At 47.5% G+C, this 16,593-nt stretch overlaps 1 protein-coding gene across 1 annotated transcript in view; it reads right to left on the minus strand.

Annotated features, from left to right (window-relative positions):
* Positions 1-523: 523 nt before the first annotated feature.
* Positions 524-16,593, minus strand: part of LOC139594718 (uncharacterized) — a 47,821-nt gene continuing 31,751 nt past the window's right edge. Inside the window, exons 3-4 of the mRNA XM_071437073.1 lie at positions 7,204-7,442; positions 524-3,142 (exon numbers count right to left, since the gene is read on the minus strand). Coding sequence (XP_071293174.1) covers positions 2,960-3,142; positions 7,204-7,442 — 422 coding nt within the window. The 3' untranslated portion in view covers positions 524-2,959. The remainder of the gene's footprint in view (positions 3,143-7,203; positions 7,443-16,593) is intronic.

The raw sequence follows: 16,593 nt of genomic DNA on the forward strand, positions 1-16,593 counted from the left end.
AAAAAAAAAAAAAAGGATGCAAAGTCGTGCAAAGGGTGAATTTCAGTCATTTAGCTCAGTTTTCATATATTGAAGGTGCTGAAAAACATGTAAGGGAAGGTTTGACTGATTGCTGATCACCCTGTGATACTGCTGGTTACACACCATAGTGCTTTGTTTGAAAAAAATCCAGATAAATGCTTATGAAATGATCATCTCTTTTAATGGCAGCAAACCTGTCTGCTGAAGTGAAATTACAGGCTGCTCATAAACCTCAGAAATCAGAGAGCTGAACACTCATTGAAAAAAATGGGAGCTGTACCTCCTTCTCAAGTAAAAGTGTAAATTGAAATCTGAGGATTTTGGTGTTGTTCTGCTTGTGCTGGTGTGTGTGTATGGCCTTTTCTGTGTGTTTTTCATAAAATTGGTGTCCCCTAGAGGGTATTATCCAGCAATTTGGCCAGAGGAGCTGCTGTGCCTGGTGCCAAATGTGGGAATGGTGTGAGGGCTGGGGTGGTGAGCTGATCAGGACAGGAGGCTGGGGAGCTACCACAGGAGAATATTTTTATTTACAGCTACAACATCCTGCAGGTTTCCAAGTTACACCTGCTCTCAGGTGGGGTTTGCAGCAGGTTACAGGGAATGGAACAGAAACCAACCATTTGTGTGGAAAACACACATTTTTATCACAAACCATGAATTATTTAAAGTGTCCAAAACACCTACCAACACCAGATTTGTATGCTCTAAGAACAAATCCTTACATGTACAAAACCCACCAGTCACAGAGCTGCAATACTGTTGTTAATGTAGAAATTCATACTGGAATTTAACAATCCACCTAGAGACAATATCAAGGGAAAAGATGAACTGAAAAATTCCTGGCATGCTTTCTAATCTGAAAATAACAAGCTACTCTTTAAAAATATGTGCTTGGGAATAAATAATTGATTAGTATTGCTTAGCAGTAAGTGCATGTATTGCTTAGATTTCATCCACTAATATCACCTCACTAAAAACCTCAATTCATGGCTTCTGCTTCTGTATTTTAAAACATTTGGTGTTATTTAGGTTATTAGAACAGTTGTGGTTTAGGGATAAAAAAAGAAATAGGTTGTGAAATAATGTTGTGACTACAAGGAAGCTTTTGTTAATATTGCAAAGAAAAAAACAAACCCACATCCCTGGAAGAAAAGGACAGCTTTGATCATCTGAAAAATCAAAAATATCCTTTTGGAACAGGTACCCTGGTAATGATATGCACAGTGTTCACTCCCCCAGACCCCTGTGCTGGTTAATTATGGTAATTACAGCACTGTGGTACAAGTTTTTGACAGCTGTGCTGGCAGGGCTGTGGATTTGCTTCTGTGTGAAACTCCTCTGAAAGAAGGCATTCCCATGTAGTTTGGGATTTGAAAAGTAATTTTCCACAGAATGGTGCCATTTCATGTTTTCCTTCCAATCTGGGATGAAAATATTGTCAAATATTTTCAAATATGTCAAAATATTGAGATTGTGCTCAGAGTTGATGAGGGAGAAGGTTGTTCCCCCTTTGTTTGTTTATAATTTTTCCTCCAGCTGCCCTTCTGGGGCTTCCCAATGCTTTTCTGTTTGTAGGGAGCACCACTGTTCCTCCCTCCCCAGAGATGCCCAGCAGGAGGATCCTGCAGAAGCTCCTCTGGGGGGTCACAGGGACAGTTCTGGGTGGAAGCAGAATTGTTTCAGCAGAATTGTTTTGTCGGGATCTTTAGCTGCTCAGAGTGACCCCAAGAAGAGTTCCAAAGTCTCTTTTCCCAGCCCAGTGCTTGAAGAAGGAGTCAGGGCTCTTCATTTCTCTGTCTCAAGGTTGTTTATTGTTTCTTATCTATAAAATTCTTTCTCCTGCCCTGCCGAGGTCCATCCAGCAGGACAGTTCCAGGCACTCTGCCTGCCCCTGGGGTGGGGTTATGTCTTTATACTACAAACTACAATGTGTACAATGTTTACAATTACTTCCCAATACCTATCACCTGTGTTAGACAGTGAGCTTCTACTCTAAACCAATCCCAAAGTGCCAACATCACAGCAGAAGATGGAGGCCAAGAAGAAAAAGAAGAAGGAGAAAGGCTGGACATGCCCAGATCCCTCCATTTGCCCCCTGAACCCCCATTCTAAAAACCCCAAAATCTACTTTTCCACCTTGTGATAAATTCACTATCATTCTACTTAATTTGTCATGGCTTGCAGATCTTCATCTAAGGCTGGTAATTTGCTCTATGGGTCATAATCAAAGCCACAGGGGCATTTTGGGCTCTGTGCCAGGGTCTCTGAGACCCCTGGCAGGGTCTTGGCTGCTCAGGACAGCCAGAGGGATGCCCTGGGTCCTGACATTGTTTCAGGAGAATTGTTTCAGCAGAATTGTTTCAGCAGAATTGTTTCAGCAGAATTGTTTCAGCAGAATTGTTTCAGCAGAATTGTTTCAGCAGAATTGTTTCCCAGCTCTGCTCCCACTGCTGCCCTGCACTCTCAGCCTCCCTGGCTGCCCTGGCCCTTGGCCCCACAGGTGTCCCCAGAGCCCCCTGCCCAAAGGGCTGGGGTCACTCTGCTTTGCTCCTAAGGCTCACCAAGAGGCATTTCCAGAGATTCCCAGAGACAGGGGCTTTGCCCAGCTGGGTGCTGTGCATTCAGAGCTGCTCCTTCACTGAGTCCTGGGGCAAGTTATCTTTTGCTGCACTAACTTTGTAAGCTGACAATTAAAAAGTCCCTAAAATACATATTTTCCTAAGCTTCAGCTGCAATTTCTAAAGTTTGAAACATAACCAATACATGTACTTTAAATTTTAGTAGAGCTTTACCCTGTAACTGCGTCGTTCATCGTGATCTGTTCTGTTTGTACTGCAAAGCAATGTGAGACTTTTTGGAGGAGATAATCCAAGCCAGGGAGAGAGGGACCATCTGCAGGCTGGCCATTCCCTCCTGGAGAGCCTTGTGCCCCCTCTCCTCACATGCAGCTTGTTTCTTGGAGCCCCCCTACAGCACCCAGCTCTGGATCTCTCTTTTGGGCTTGGCTGGGCTTTGGCAGAAGCTCTTCAGAACCTGGGGTTTGTTGCTGCTTTTTCAGCCTGGGCAAGGAACTCTGGGGGGATTTGTTGCACCTCAGGAGCTCCACAAAGCACCTGTAAAACTGACACACAAAGAGAACAGAAAGTCAGCAGGAGTTTCATTCAGCTCAGGTTTTATAAGCCAGGCTTTATCTCATGATTTGGTATTAATAAAGTTCCTGGGATAGCTCTGGAACAGCATGGGTGTGACAATATTTTGTATTGGAGGTTGAAATGTTTTGTTAAATTAAACATATCTACTGAATGCAGGGAGCCCCTGATGCAGGGAATGATTGGCATCTGACTCCATGATTCAGAATGCTGAACAATTGCTTTATTAAGCTATACTACATTACATTAATGCTATGTTGTAACTATACTAAAGAGATGCTATACTATACAAAAGAGACTAAAGAAAAAACTCTGACTGAGACACCAGGACACAACTTTGAGCCAATTGGCCAAGGAAACAAAACAATCCTCAGCAGAATCCAATTGACAAATCCCTTCAGGTAAACAATCTCCACAACACACTCCACATGTGCAAAAACAAAAGGAGCAGAGAATAGAGATAGGAATTGTTTTCTCTTCTCTCTGGGCTTCTCCAGAAAAATCCTGGGAGAGAGAATTGTGTGTCTCTCTGTCCAGAGAATGGGAATGCCACACATGTCCTTGTGCCAAGAGCCCTTGAGCTCAGCAGAGCAGCACAGAGGGGAGAGAGCCTTGAACAAAATTCTGGCACAGGTCCCAGGCCTCCAGCAGTGTCCTGTGTTTTATTGGTCACAGATATCACTGACTTGGTGGCAATGCAGAGAACAGAAGGGACTGAAGCTTCCCCAGCCTGTGGGATCTGTCACCTGCTGCAAACCCTGCTGTGGCACAGGGATTTTGGGGAGCTGAGAGTGGCTCCTGCTGCCTGCATCAGGGTGTGCATACATCCCCTTGCTCAGAGTGGGGAATGGATTGAATTAATTGAGTTACAATGGAACTGATGCTGGCTGCTTTGATTTGGGGCTGACCAGGGAAAAGGTGTTTAAGCTCTCAGGAGGGGTTGGTTCAATATCCATAACTGGAGGGATTTTTTCAGTTGCACGGCAGAACATTCTGTGGATCTGAGAGCAGAGGGAATGTGCAAAGAATGAGGACAAGGAAACTGCCTGTAGCTGAAAAAATAGGAATTTCAGGTGGTGTGGATTGTGTGCATGGCCTCCCTAATGCTGCAGGGTCAAAGGCTGGTAACTGATCTCTACACTCCAGAGTCCAAAACAACATCACTGGTAATTCTTTGTACAACACAGCTGCTAGCAACGAGCTCTGACAACTCATGTTATCAACAGCCAAGAGAAAAATCATGCTGGTTTTTCATCAGCAGCCTTGCTTGCTGGGGAAAGTGGCTTTTTTAAAGTTTTACACAATTTTTGTATCAGCTGAGGTTCCTTTTTTTTTCAATGAGAAACTGCATTTTCTCAGGATTAAAAACTTACTTTGTAATAATCAGAATTTTTTCATCAGCCTCTTACCACAGCATTGAAATATTAAGCAGCTTCAAAACTCATGGGCAGTGCTGTCTATTTTCTAGTTTTTTCTTTGCCCCTTCCCCTCCTGGTCAAGCTCACATGGCTATTCCCAGGTACCTTTCTGCAGCCTTTCAGTCCCCAGTGAATTCCTGTTACACTGGAGAGTCTCCTCAATCTGCTTCACCTGGTCCTGGATGCATTTCCTGTGTGTGATGTTATTTTAGCTGGCCTGTTCTCAGATTTTATCCAGCCTCTTTAGAGATTTCTGGGCACTGACCAGAGCAGGGGGGAGCCTGGACACAGAATTGGTTTAGGAATAGCCCAGAATTAGAGGGCAGTGTCAGCTGTGTGAGCTCTCAAGGCATCTCCTCCAGATTCCCACAGCCTCAGGAATGCTGTTGGTATTGAATGTGGTTTTCTGGGTGGCCAACACCTCCTGCTTTCCCATGCCTGGCACTCCTGGGTGGCTGCAGCATCTCCTGCCTTGAGGTTCTCTCCTGAGTGCAGGGAAACCCAAACTATTGACTTCTCATTCTGCACTGAGTGGAACCCTGAGCACTGATTGCTGCTAAAATACCAACTGAGCAATGGAAACCAAGTGGAATTTAAAAAAAATTTAAAAATCCACCACAAACCCCCCTCCACAAACAAAATGAAGCATGTGTGGAGCACCTGGAGTAAAAGTTTATGGTGAACTTCAGGAGTCTGACATGGACAAACCCAGTTTAATTTGTGTCTAGCTGATCTTTGTGTCAGCAAGCTATTTAGTACAAAGATTAATTTAGAATTGTCTGTAGAAAGCTCCTGAGCACAGTCTGTGTTGTTTTGGAGGGCTCTTTGCAGCCATGCACAGGTTCAGATCAGCCTGAGCTGCCTCTCTGGCTGTGACAGGGCTGGGTGTGTTTGCAGTGAGGCAGAGTTTCCCTTTGTGTGCTGGGCTTTCCTGGCAGGGGATGGCAACAGCTCCCAGCACTGCAGGGGTTTCATCAGAGAGTTTATTCAAAAGCTGAACAGGGAGGAGAAGGGAAAGAAGGGGCTGCACCCCCTGGGCTGTTTGTTTGTGGCACTGAGTGGAGCTGGTGGATGCTGAGGAGATGATGGATGCTGAGGAGATGATGGATGGTGTCATGGAAACTTTCACTCCCTGGCAATTTCTCATGTCCCAGGAAAAACAGCCACAGCTAATTCAAGCCAGACTTATATCAATCTTTTACCATCATCATTTGTTTCCAAGAGAGAGGGAGCAATTTACTATCTGTGCTTCCTAACAGCTTCCAAAAACCATTCCAAGTGGACAATTTGCTGGACCCAGAGAAACAAATGCTCCACCTGCTGTAATCCCAGCAATGCAAAGATCAGTGCAATGGGCTGGTGGAGCTGGCTGAGGGATTGGAGGAGCTCTGATGCTCTCTGGTTTTCTCTGCAGATCTCTGCTCATCTTCACTTTTATTGTCAGTCCCTGGGCTGCTGCCTGCTGTGCCCTGCTGCAGCTCCTCTGGCTCTGCCTTCAGGATCCTCACCAGCTCCTCAGAGGGGACAGCAGGACAAGGAGTGGCTGAAGGATTTCAGGGGGGCTAAAAGATTAAATCAGGGAGTAAATCAGAGAGCTGCTATTGTGAGGAGGAGGAGGAGGAGTTGCTGTGGAGGGCAGTGTGCTGGGCTGGGCTGGGTGTGGGGCAGCAAGGGCTCACATCCTCACAACACTTCAGTATCTGAGATACCTCAGACAATTTCTGGTGCTTCCACTCTTGCCAAAACATGGATTTCTTCTCTTTTTGCTGAATTGGGCAATTGAAAGGAAGGACCAAAAAATCCTTTGCTATTTGCACATGTGGGGAGCTGCTTGTCCAACTGCCAAACATGCAGATTTGTTGAATAAATTTGCTCCTTGGAGCCCTTTTTCAGAGCATCCCTCTCATGGGTCTGGGTGATGTCACTGATGCTCTCTTTATCTCCTGGGGTTATTAATTGTTGTGGTGTTATGGGTCCCAGGACGAGGTGAGAGAGATGAGAATTGACTCCAAGTTCTCAGAAGGCTGATGTTATGTTTTATGTTATGTTATACATTATATTATGTTATGCTATACATTATATTATATTATGTTATATATTATGTTATATTATATTATATTATTGATATACTAAAACTATACTAAACAAAGAGAAAGGATACATCAGAATGCCAGACAAGAATGAATAATAAAAACCCCTGACTGACCAGAGTCCTGACACAGCTGGACTGGGATTGGCCATAAATTAAAAACAATTCACATGGAACCAATCAAAGATGCACCTGTTGGTGAGCAACCTCCAGGCCACATCCCAAGCAATCAGATAATTATTGTTTACATTTCTTTTCTGAGGCTTCTCAGGAGAAAAATCCTGGTGAAGGGATTTTTCTGGAGAAAATATGGCAGTGCCAATCTCCCCTCGCTATTTTGTCCCTCCTTGCACAGATGGAATCGGGAGGGAGGGAGGGAGGAAGGAAGGAAGAAAAGAGAACAAGAGAGAGAAAGAAAAGGAGAAGGATAAGAGGAAGGAAGGAAGGAAGGAAGGAAGGAAGGAAGGAAGGAAGGAAGGAAGGAAGGAAGGAAGGAAGGAAGGAAGGAAGGAAGGATTTCACTGACCTGTTTGTTCAGAAACACATAGATGCTGGGGTTGTAGACAGTGCTGCTCTTGGCAAGGATGGCTGGGATGATGCTGGCTGCAAGGCTGATGAGGCCAGGCTGCCCAAAGGTGGCCAGCAGTGCCCCAGCTGCATAGGGCAGCCAGCAGAGGAGGAAGCACAGCACCAGCACCATCACCATCACCATGAGCAGGAGGCGCTGCTCCCGGCCCGGCCCGGCCCCCGGGGCGAGCTGCTCACCTGGGGACAGAGCACAGGGAGGGTCCCTGCTGTGTTCAGGTTACTCCACAAAGAGGGCAGCACTGCTGGGGTACCTTCCTCGAGCTTTACTGCAGCATCAGCCTCGGGACATGGCTGAGACAGTGGCAGGATGGCAAAGCTCAGGTACAGCCAGCAGCAGCCAAAGGTGGCTTTGATACAGAGCAGCTGAAAAGCTTTTTAGCCAATAGCACATTGCCAAAGCTTACAGACAGTGTTCTAGCTCATTACTAAAAGCACCCACATACCTGCTTCACACAATGTTTGCTTGTCTGCTTTCTATTAACAATATACAATACAACATTATTAACTTTAAACCTTCTACCATCTTGCTAAGCACATTTTCCTGCAGTCTTAAGGTCCATCTTAGCATAGCTGAAGACTCAATCTATTGTTTCATTCCTTGCTTGCTGTACCATTGTAACTTTTTCTACCTCCAGACTTTGCAGCTGATTCTAAGTTTCTCTGCTCTTTCTCTTTCCAAGGTCTGCTTTCCCAGCTTTCTGATAATCTTCTTACTTTTACTATTTCCTACACCTGGGAGCTCCTGGGGTGGCTGCACTAAGGGCAGGGCTGGGGTGGTGAGTGCTGAGTGTGTCCCTGACAGCTCCTGCAGTGGTGCCTTTTTGGGCTACATGAAAACAGAGGCCAGACAGAATTAAGGGAATAAAAGCAGTTCTATTTATTGAAGGGCCTTCAGGGCAGGTGAAGCCCCCCAGGGCTACACCCAAAATGGACCATGGGTCACAGGTTTTTACACTTTTATAAGTTTGGCCCATTTGCATATTGGGGGTTCATCTTCCAATTACAGCTCCAGGTAATGAAGCCATGTACCCCAAGTTTGCTGCCCCCAACTCACTTTTGTTTCCATCTCTGGGGGCCTGAGGCAGTGAGGTGTCCTTGATTGCCAGGCCTGGAGAGGAATTGTTGTGTCTGCCCAAAATGGGAGAGCAGCAGCTCACACTGTGTGTGGAGTTTAGAATCACAGAATCACAGAATAATGAGGTTGGAAGAGAACTCTGAGATCACCAAGTCCAACCTGTGCCCTAACACCTCACCCAGACTGCAGCACCCAGTGCCATGTCCAGCCTTTTTGTAAACACACCCAGAGATGGTGATTCTGCCACCTCCCTGGAAAGAGCATAAAGAGTTATACACTAAAGAGCTGCAGGATTACAAATACATGAAAAATACACAAGCTGAAAGCCCAAGGCATCAGCAGGACCAGCAAAAGTGCTCAGCACCTACAACAGCCTCCTCCAGCTCACTGCCAACCCCAGCTTTTAACAGGAGTGCCCTGGGCAGGAGGCAAGGAGGGGAATGAGCCCTGGTGTGAGCAGCTCCCAGAGCCTCTGCCCAGTCCTGCAGGAGATCCCCAGGCAGGCTGGGAGGTGCCTGTACCCACAGCACTAGGGCTGGGGGAGCTCCCTTCCCTGGCCCCATGGCCGAAGGCAGCACTTGAATTCAAGTCATTTACAGCAGGCTCCTCCTCTGGGGCTCACACACAGCTGAGAGTAAATCCCACTGCTGGGCTGGGCCTCATCTGCTTTGCTGTTGTCAGTGTGGATTGAAAACCAGACCTTTCAGTGGCTGCTGTGTCATGCCTGCACTCAGAAGTGCTGCAGTAAGCACAAGGAACTCATTACTACAAGCAGTTTTATGGGGAATCCCTCAGGATGTATTTGAGTGTTGGAAGTCACCTTGAGACTAATTAAAAAACCTAACCAAAACTGTTCAAAAAATAGAACATATCTGTAATTGCCTGCTGAGGGAACTCAAATATCAAGTACTTTATAAATATCTTGTTAATGTGCAAATGAAATCTTTTATGACACTTGTCTGTGATTTAAAAGGAAAAAAAAGTGGCATTTGCTGCTAGGCAAAGAAAAAGTTGTTAATCAAAATATTTCCATTAGCAAGAAGTGAATATTTCACTCAGAGCCACCCACAGGCATCAGTAGCTCAGATTTATTCACAGCCATCTCAGACAAAGCTCACATTTATCTTCTTCCATTGTATCTCATGGAGCTGATAAGAATTTTGTACTCCACATTCCCTGGGTGTGGGTTTCTGGAGAGTCTGCCAGACCTTAGTATCAAACTTCACCCAGGCTGTGTGATGAAGTCCAGACAGCTGGACTGGGGTGGAAACAAGGCTGGAGACCAGAGAGGGGCTGAATTTGCATCATGTGTGCTTGATTTGGTTTGTGAGGCTCCTGAGGAGGGGCACTGCAAGGCATCAGCACCAGCTGCCAGGGCTCAGCATCCCCACACCAACCCCAGCCCTGCATCCCCACACCAATCCCAGCTCTCCATCCCCACACCAATCCCAGCCCTGCATCCCCACACAAACCCCAGCCCTGCATCCCCACACCAATCCCAGCCCTGCATCCCCACAGAAACCCCAGCCCTGCATCCCCACACCAATCCCAGCCCTGCATCCCCACACAAACCCAGCCCTGCATTCCCACAGAAACCCCAGCTCTGCATCCCCAAACCAACCCCAGCCCTGCATCCCCACACAAACCCCAGCTCTGCATCCCCACACCAACCCCAGCCCTGCATCCCCACACCAATCCCAGCTCTGCATCCCCACACCAACCCCAGCCCTGCATCCCCACACCAATCCCAGCTCTCCATCCCCACACCAATCCCAGCCTTGCATCCCCACACCAACCCCAGCCCTGCATCCCCACACCAATCCCAGCCCTGCATCCCCACACCAACCCCAGCCCTGCATCCCCACACCAACCCCAGCTCTGCATCCCCACACCAATCCCAGCCCTGCATCCCCACACCAATCCCAGCTCCTCTGTGCCTTCCTGAGGCTCTCCTGTCCCCCCATGCCAGGGGGCTCCTGGGGAGTGGTGGGTGAGGGCTTGCCTCTGGAGCACCTCAAGGAAAACCAAAATTCCCTTTGGTTCTATTGATTTCCATCAATTCCAGAAAAGGAAACCCAACCACCTCTCCCTTCAGCTAAGGCCAGAGAGGACAATGTTTCACTGGTGTGTTCCAGCTGGAAGTCAGGCTGCTGCGAGCTGGCATGGCAGGAGGGCTCTGCAGGGAATTCCTTCATGATTCCTTTAATAACCCTGAGCAGGGCTGGGGTCCCAGGGGGCTGAGCAGTGCTCTGCACATCTGCAAACCCTGCTGCAGGGGAGGAACAGCTGCTTTGGGGCACTGCTCCAGCTCAGAGCCCATGGGGGACCTCTGCTGCTGCTGCTGCTGCTGCTGCTGCTGCCCAGTGCTCCCTGCTCTGCTCACTCACCAGCTGTCACCCTCTTGGCTTTTGAAGTGTTTTATCCTTTCCTAAAGAAAAGAGAAAAGCTTGCAGGTTTCAGACTGCTGATACCAGGGAATGGCTTCATGGGTAAGCAAGGAAAGGTTTCCATTTCCTTGCCAGCAGCAGGATTTTGTTATTTTCATCCTATGAGGTCAGAAATTGAGGGGGTGCCAGTTGTGATGGTCCCAGCTGTGGGTTCCTCTGGCTCTGCACTGAAGGCACTCCAGACAGCAGTTTCATGTTCAGACTCAGGTGTTTATTATTCCTTATCAGTCAAACAGTCTCACTGCTGTGAGTTCTGCAGCTTTTCATTAGAAGGCACAAAATGGCCAACAATCTCTTGGTACAAGGTCTCCTAAGACTAAACCATCCAATTAAGAACTGAAACCTGGATTATTTTCCCTTTGAACCCAAGAACTGATCCCACAGAGCCCCCAGTGCAGACTTTTCTGCCCAATTCCAAAATGCCACCCAAACCCATGGAGAAGAAGGAAGAAGCAGCATGAAGAAGAAACCCAGGACAACTCCCTGTGCCTCCATCTTGCTGCCATCCACAGCACACTAAAAACCCCAAACCCTCAATTTCTCACCCAGTGATGCACCTGCACTGCTCTCTATAATCTATTGCACACTTTTGTGGGTTCCAGTCTGTCTTGAAGTCTGGGAAACTTTCTCCATGGATGAGGGTCAGAGTCAGTGCTGCCCTGGGGGTCAGGGCAGCCCAGAGCAGACACAGGAATGAATATTCCCTGTGCTGCCCTGGGTTGCACAAGAAATTGTGAATATCCTCCCACTTCTGTAACTCTCCTTGAAGCATTTTTTGCTTTTGGCTACAAGGCTCCCCTGGTCAGTCAAGGAAACCTGAGATATTCATATTTGGCACACATGCAGAAAACTTCTGCAAAACTAAATCAAACCCCTCAACCTTGAAGTGCTGCTGCACCCCATCAGCTGATGGAGCCTTGGCTGTCCCCTGTAGCTGTGGGCTGTGCCTGGCACCAGATCACCCTCTGGAGGTGGGCAAAGCAAAGAGCTCTGCAAAAGTGATGCTGCTGAATGGAGCTGTGGGCTTTTAGTTTAATTTTGTCTTTTTTATTATTATCACTGCATTCATTAAAGGGGTGGGACTATTTTGGGGCTATGATTTATTGCTCAGATAAACATCAGTCTCAGAGGCTGTGAGATTTTAGAGGAGCAAGCAGTCAGCCACAGCTCAAAGCAGTCACAAGTTCTTCATTACAAGGCAATATAGAACCTTCTGATCCAATGGACAGTTGCCACTGGGTTTATTTTGCTTTTCTAACCTGCACTTCTACTGCACTGTTGATACTTTTACCCCATGGGGTCACATGCACACAAATGCTTCTATCATAACCTCCAAACTCTCAGCTTATTCCATACAACCCCACCCTTACATTATAAACCCTTCACATTTTATCAATCCAATTTTTTACTTACTTAGGGCATACTCTTACTTACAACTATAGAAACATAACTTTATGATTTTTCAGCTAAATGTCTGTGTATTGTATTTTTACATCAATCCAGCCTTCTCTCAAGGCTGCAGACCAAACCCTCCTGTGTCTGTGGAAGTTTCTGCCTTTCTATTTCCCACAGTGTCAGTAACTCCCAGGAGCCAAGAGCACAGGTCTGGCCTGTGCCTGCCCTTGGTTCTGGCCCATGGAGGGTGGGAATTCAGCCCAGGCTGCTCCTGGCTCAGGGTCAGCACAGGGGAACCCTGGCTGTGCACTCTCCTCTGCTTCTGGCTTGGCCAAAAATCTCAACTTCAATCTGCTGTGCAAGAAATTTGTTTTTAAAATCTCACTGTTTCTGCAGCATTTGGTATAGAAAACAGCCGTGGAAAATGTGCTTTTATGGCCCTTGTACTTTATTCACTGGAAATTGAGTCTCTGTTCCTTCTAAAATGATCTTTTCAGTTTCCTAAAATTCATTTTGCCTCTATATCACAGCTTCAGTGTTGAATGTGTGTCCCAGTGTACTGAGGGACCCTGTACTTAGCAGGACTGGGGAGCTGCAAGCCCTGGCCCCACCTTGCTCTAACAATGGATTTTTCCTCTTGCTTCCCATGGCTGCTGATTTTTTACTGGCTCAGTTTCTTTGTCTTTTCTCCTGCAGAGAAGCACCTCAAGGTGGTGATTCAGCCTGCAGAAGTGATTAATTTGCCTTTTTTTTAAATCCCACTGACCATAATTGGGACTGTACACAGCAGAAATGCTCCCCAGGGTGTTTGTGTGGGGTGGCACAGCCAGGGGCTGTGGGTGAGGGACTGATGCAGCAAACAATGGGGAAATGGGGACAGGTTTAAGCAGAGGTCACTGTGGACACAGCACATCCTGGCTGGTGCTGCTGACTGTGCACAGAGAACAGAGGCAGCACTTCACCAGGAAAGCAAAATCCGTGCTCTCAGCACTGAGGATGGGAATTGCTCAGCCACACCCAGGCCTGGAGAGCACAGCTGAGCCACCTGGGGGGCTCAGCCATAAAATGCCCCCTGTGAGGAACTCCTGGATCCCCAGGGCTGTGTGAGAACCTCAGCTGAGGATGTGACTGTGCTCTCTGCCTTTCTGTGAAACCACCACACTCTTTAGAGCTTGGAGAATTGACAGCAACACTTATGGGACTGAGAGGATGAGAAATGCCAGAATAAGGGAGATAAAGGGGAAAAAAACCTCAACCAAAGTGTGCATGTGCTGGCCCAAAGGTGCCTGATATTTGGTCTCTTCAAGCCAGGTCTCATAAGCCCTTGGAGATCTGTAGCACACCTGAGGTAGCTCAGCCACCTCAGATGGCTTAAAATCAGCAGGGTGGCTTCTGTGGCAGTGTTGGAAACATGAAAGTTTTAATAAAAGGCAAAATAACAAAACTCTTTACAGAGAAAAACCAATCCAGGTGCAAGAGGTCCTCCTGCTCCTGGTAAAACACCTCACAAAGGTGATTATTTCCTTTTGTTCTCTTCTTTTTCTAGTGAATTGCTCAGGGGGGACTTTCTGGCTCCTGTCCAATTGGCTATCCTTAAGTTTGAGGTGAAGTCCCCAGGGTCCTATGAGATGCTTTTTTACCCAATTGAGGAGAGAAACTTCTGGGCTTTTTTCCTTTGTAAGGAGACAAAGGATAACTTTGCCACTCTGTTCAAAGGAGGCACATTCCTCCAGGTGCCAGCTGTGGGCAAAGCAGAGACAGAAGGGGCAGCACAGGCAGCCCTGGGCTGTGGCAGCAGCTGAGCAGCCTCAGGCACCACTGCCTGCTCAAAGGGAGCCCAAGGGCTCTGAAACCAGACACCCCCAGCTCTGGAGAATTCATGGCTGGGGCTGTTTGAGCATGGACTGAGGAACCAGCTCAGTGGAGAGGGGATTCATGCACAGCTTGGGCATTGAACTGCACAGTCTGGTTCCTTCTGAGGAGGATGTGAGAGCTCCTGGAGTCCCTGCCCATCAGCACATGCCCTGCTTCTAATAATTGATAAATGCAGCTGGCTAAATTGGATGCTCTAGGGGAAAATTGGATGCTTTAGGGGAAGCCCTCAGCCCTTTGGGGCTGGGATTAGAGGATCTTTAAGGTCCCTTCAAACCCAACACAACCCATTCAATGATTATTGAGAATTTCCTTGAAGTTCTGAAGCAGTGGGCAGCCATCCAGTGCTGGTTGAACAATATTTCATGGTCTGTCCCAGTACTAATTAAAAGACGTTTTACTTGGAGAAGAAATTAATGGCTGACACTCCCATGCAGAATTGTTGCAAGAACAAGTTAGATTTTATTTTCAAGGAAGTTTTTTTCTCTCTCTGCTAACATTCAAACCTTTGAATTCTATTAAAACCTCTAAGAACAGTGATAAAAGCTAGGAACTCCTTATCTGCACTGACAGTGAAGCACTGCCCTTCTCACAGCCCCATCACTCAGTGCCTTGCCATGGGGATGAGAGTGGGGAGAGCAAGTGCCAGCTCTGCTCCCTGTGTGTTTTAATGCTGTGTGTGAGAGGGGAGCTCTGCTCCTGACAGACCTGGGGCTTTGCCCCAAACCAGAGATGGAACAGCCCTGAGCCTGCAGGACAGCACAGCTGGGGCAGAGCAGAGCTGGCACCCCAAGTGACACGAGGCAAAGAGCAGCTGCACTGCTGGTTTGTCACTGGGAGCTTCTGCCCCAGATCCCCAGAGTGCTGATCACTGCACTGGGTCTGGTAAACTGCAATATCATCAGGCCAGGCTTCATCGCTGATGGCAAACCCCACATTCCTTTGTCTGAGTGAAAGACAAACCTTTTGTGGGGCCCTTTGTGCAACAACAGCCAAGCCCTGTCCCTCCTGGCTGGGGCCCAGGCCTTTCCTGTATCAAAGAGCACAATTAGAAGCCCTTCTGGTTTATTTATATATATATTTCTGCATGCTTTGGGGGAAATGGGGGAATGTGAGGTGAAAGATGTGGGATGGAAAGGGTTTCTCAGTCCTCTGACAGTCCCAGAAGATGCAGCAGCTTTTCCTGCAGGGGCAGAGGAGCCTCCTGCCCTGCCCTGCCCTGGCTGGAACTGCCCCCAGCTCTCACCCAGCAAAGCTGGGCTGGCAGGGACAGGGAGATGGGACCTGATTGCAACCAGGGGGTGCTGGTGTCAGGGCAACCCCCACAATTACTGTCAGGCCTGGGACTCCTTGCTCAGGAGGGAAGCAAGGCTGTCTGTGGGCTGTGCAGAGCCTTCCTTCCAACCACAACCACAGCATTCCTGACTCTTGGCTCCTTACCTGCCACTAAAGGTATTTTTATGGATAATGGAACACCTTATGCACAGGAAGGAATAAAACATCTGTAAGAAATTCCTTTTGCCTCCAGCTGCTGAATATTTTCAACCAGAATTCCATCCTTCTTTTGCAGAAGAGGTGTTGGGCTGGGGGAGCTGAGCCTGGAGTTTGGCTGTGCTCAGGAGGGGCCCTGCTCTGCCTCTTGCTCTGCTCTCCCTTCTGCTCTCCTTTCCCTCTGCTCTCCCTCTTGCTCTGCTCTCCCTTCTGCTCTCCTTTCCCTTCTGCTCTCCCTCTTGCTCTGCTCTCCCTTCTGCTCTCCTTTCCCTCTTGCTCTCCTTTCCCTCTTGCTCTCCTTCCCTTCTGCTCTCCTTTCCCTCTTGCTCTCCTTTCCCTCTTGCTCTCCTTTCCCTTCTGCTCTCCCTCTTGCTCTCCTTCCCTTCTGCTCTCCTTCCCTTCTGCTCTCCTTTCCCTCTTGCTCTCCTTTCCCTCTGCTCTCCTTCCCTTCTTGCTCTGCTCTCCCTGCTGGAGGTTTCTGGGCTGCCCTGCCCTGTGCCCAAGCAGAGATTGCAGCAGATGTCTGTGTGTTGGGAAGGATGAAAGTTTGCCAAGAAAGTCTCACAGATATGGATGCTTAGCAGAAAGATTTTTAAATGTGGAGTCTGATGAAGGAATAGAGATGGAAGCAAGTTTTGATATAGAAGAAAAGAATTGCTGAGCCAGTCTCACTGGATAACCAAGGAGGCAAAGGGTGTGTGAGTTAGAAGGGGTTTTTATGACTTAGAGCAAAGGATAAACCCACCCCAAATGAGATGATTTTACCAAGCACAAAGAGAGCACAGGCAAACAAGCCTGCTGATGTGGCAAGTAGATAAAAAGTCTCAGAATTTTCCACTGCAAGAAAACTGAATCACAACTTCTAGCTTAAACTGTAATGTACTGACTGTTAGTGATTGGAGAACAGTAACATGAATATGGTAATTACAGTAGTTATGATAGGCTATAGATAATAGTTAAAAGGTATAGATTGGTTCTGCTGTATTAAGATGCTCAGCAAAGAAAAGTCTATAATACATTGTAACCAAAAGAAAAGTCTATAATGCAT

This window comes from Agelaius tricolor, unplaced genomic scaffold, assembly GCF_023055355.1.
Source record: "Agelaius tricolor isolate 1412-34295 unplaced genomic scaffold, bAgeTri1.0.p SCAF_12, whole genome shotgun sequence".
In the NCBI taxonomy this organism is placed as follows: domain Eukaryota; kingdom Metazoa; phylum Chordata; class Aves; order Passeriformes; family Icteridae; genus Agelaius; species Agelaius tricolor.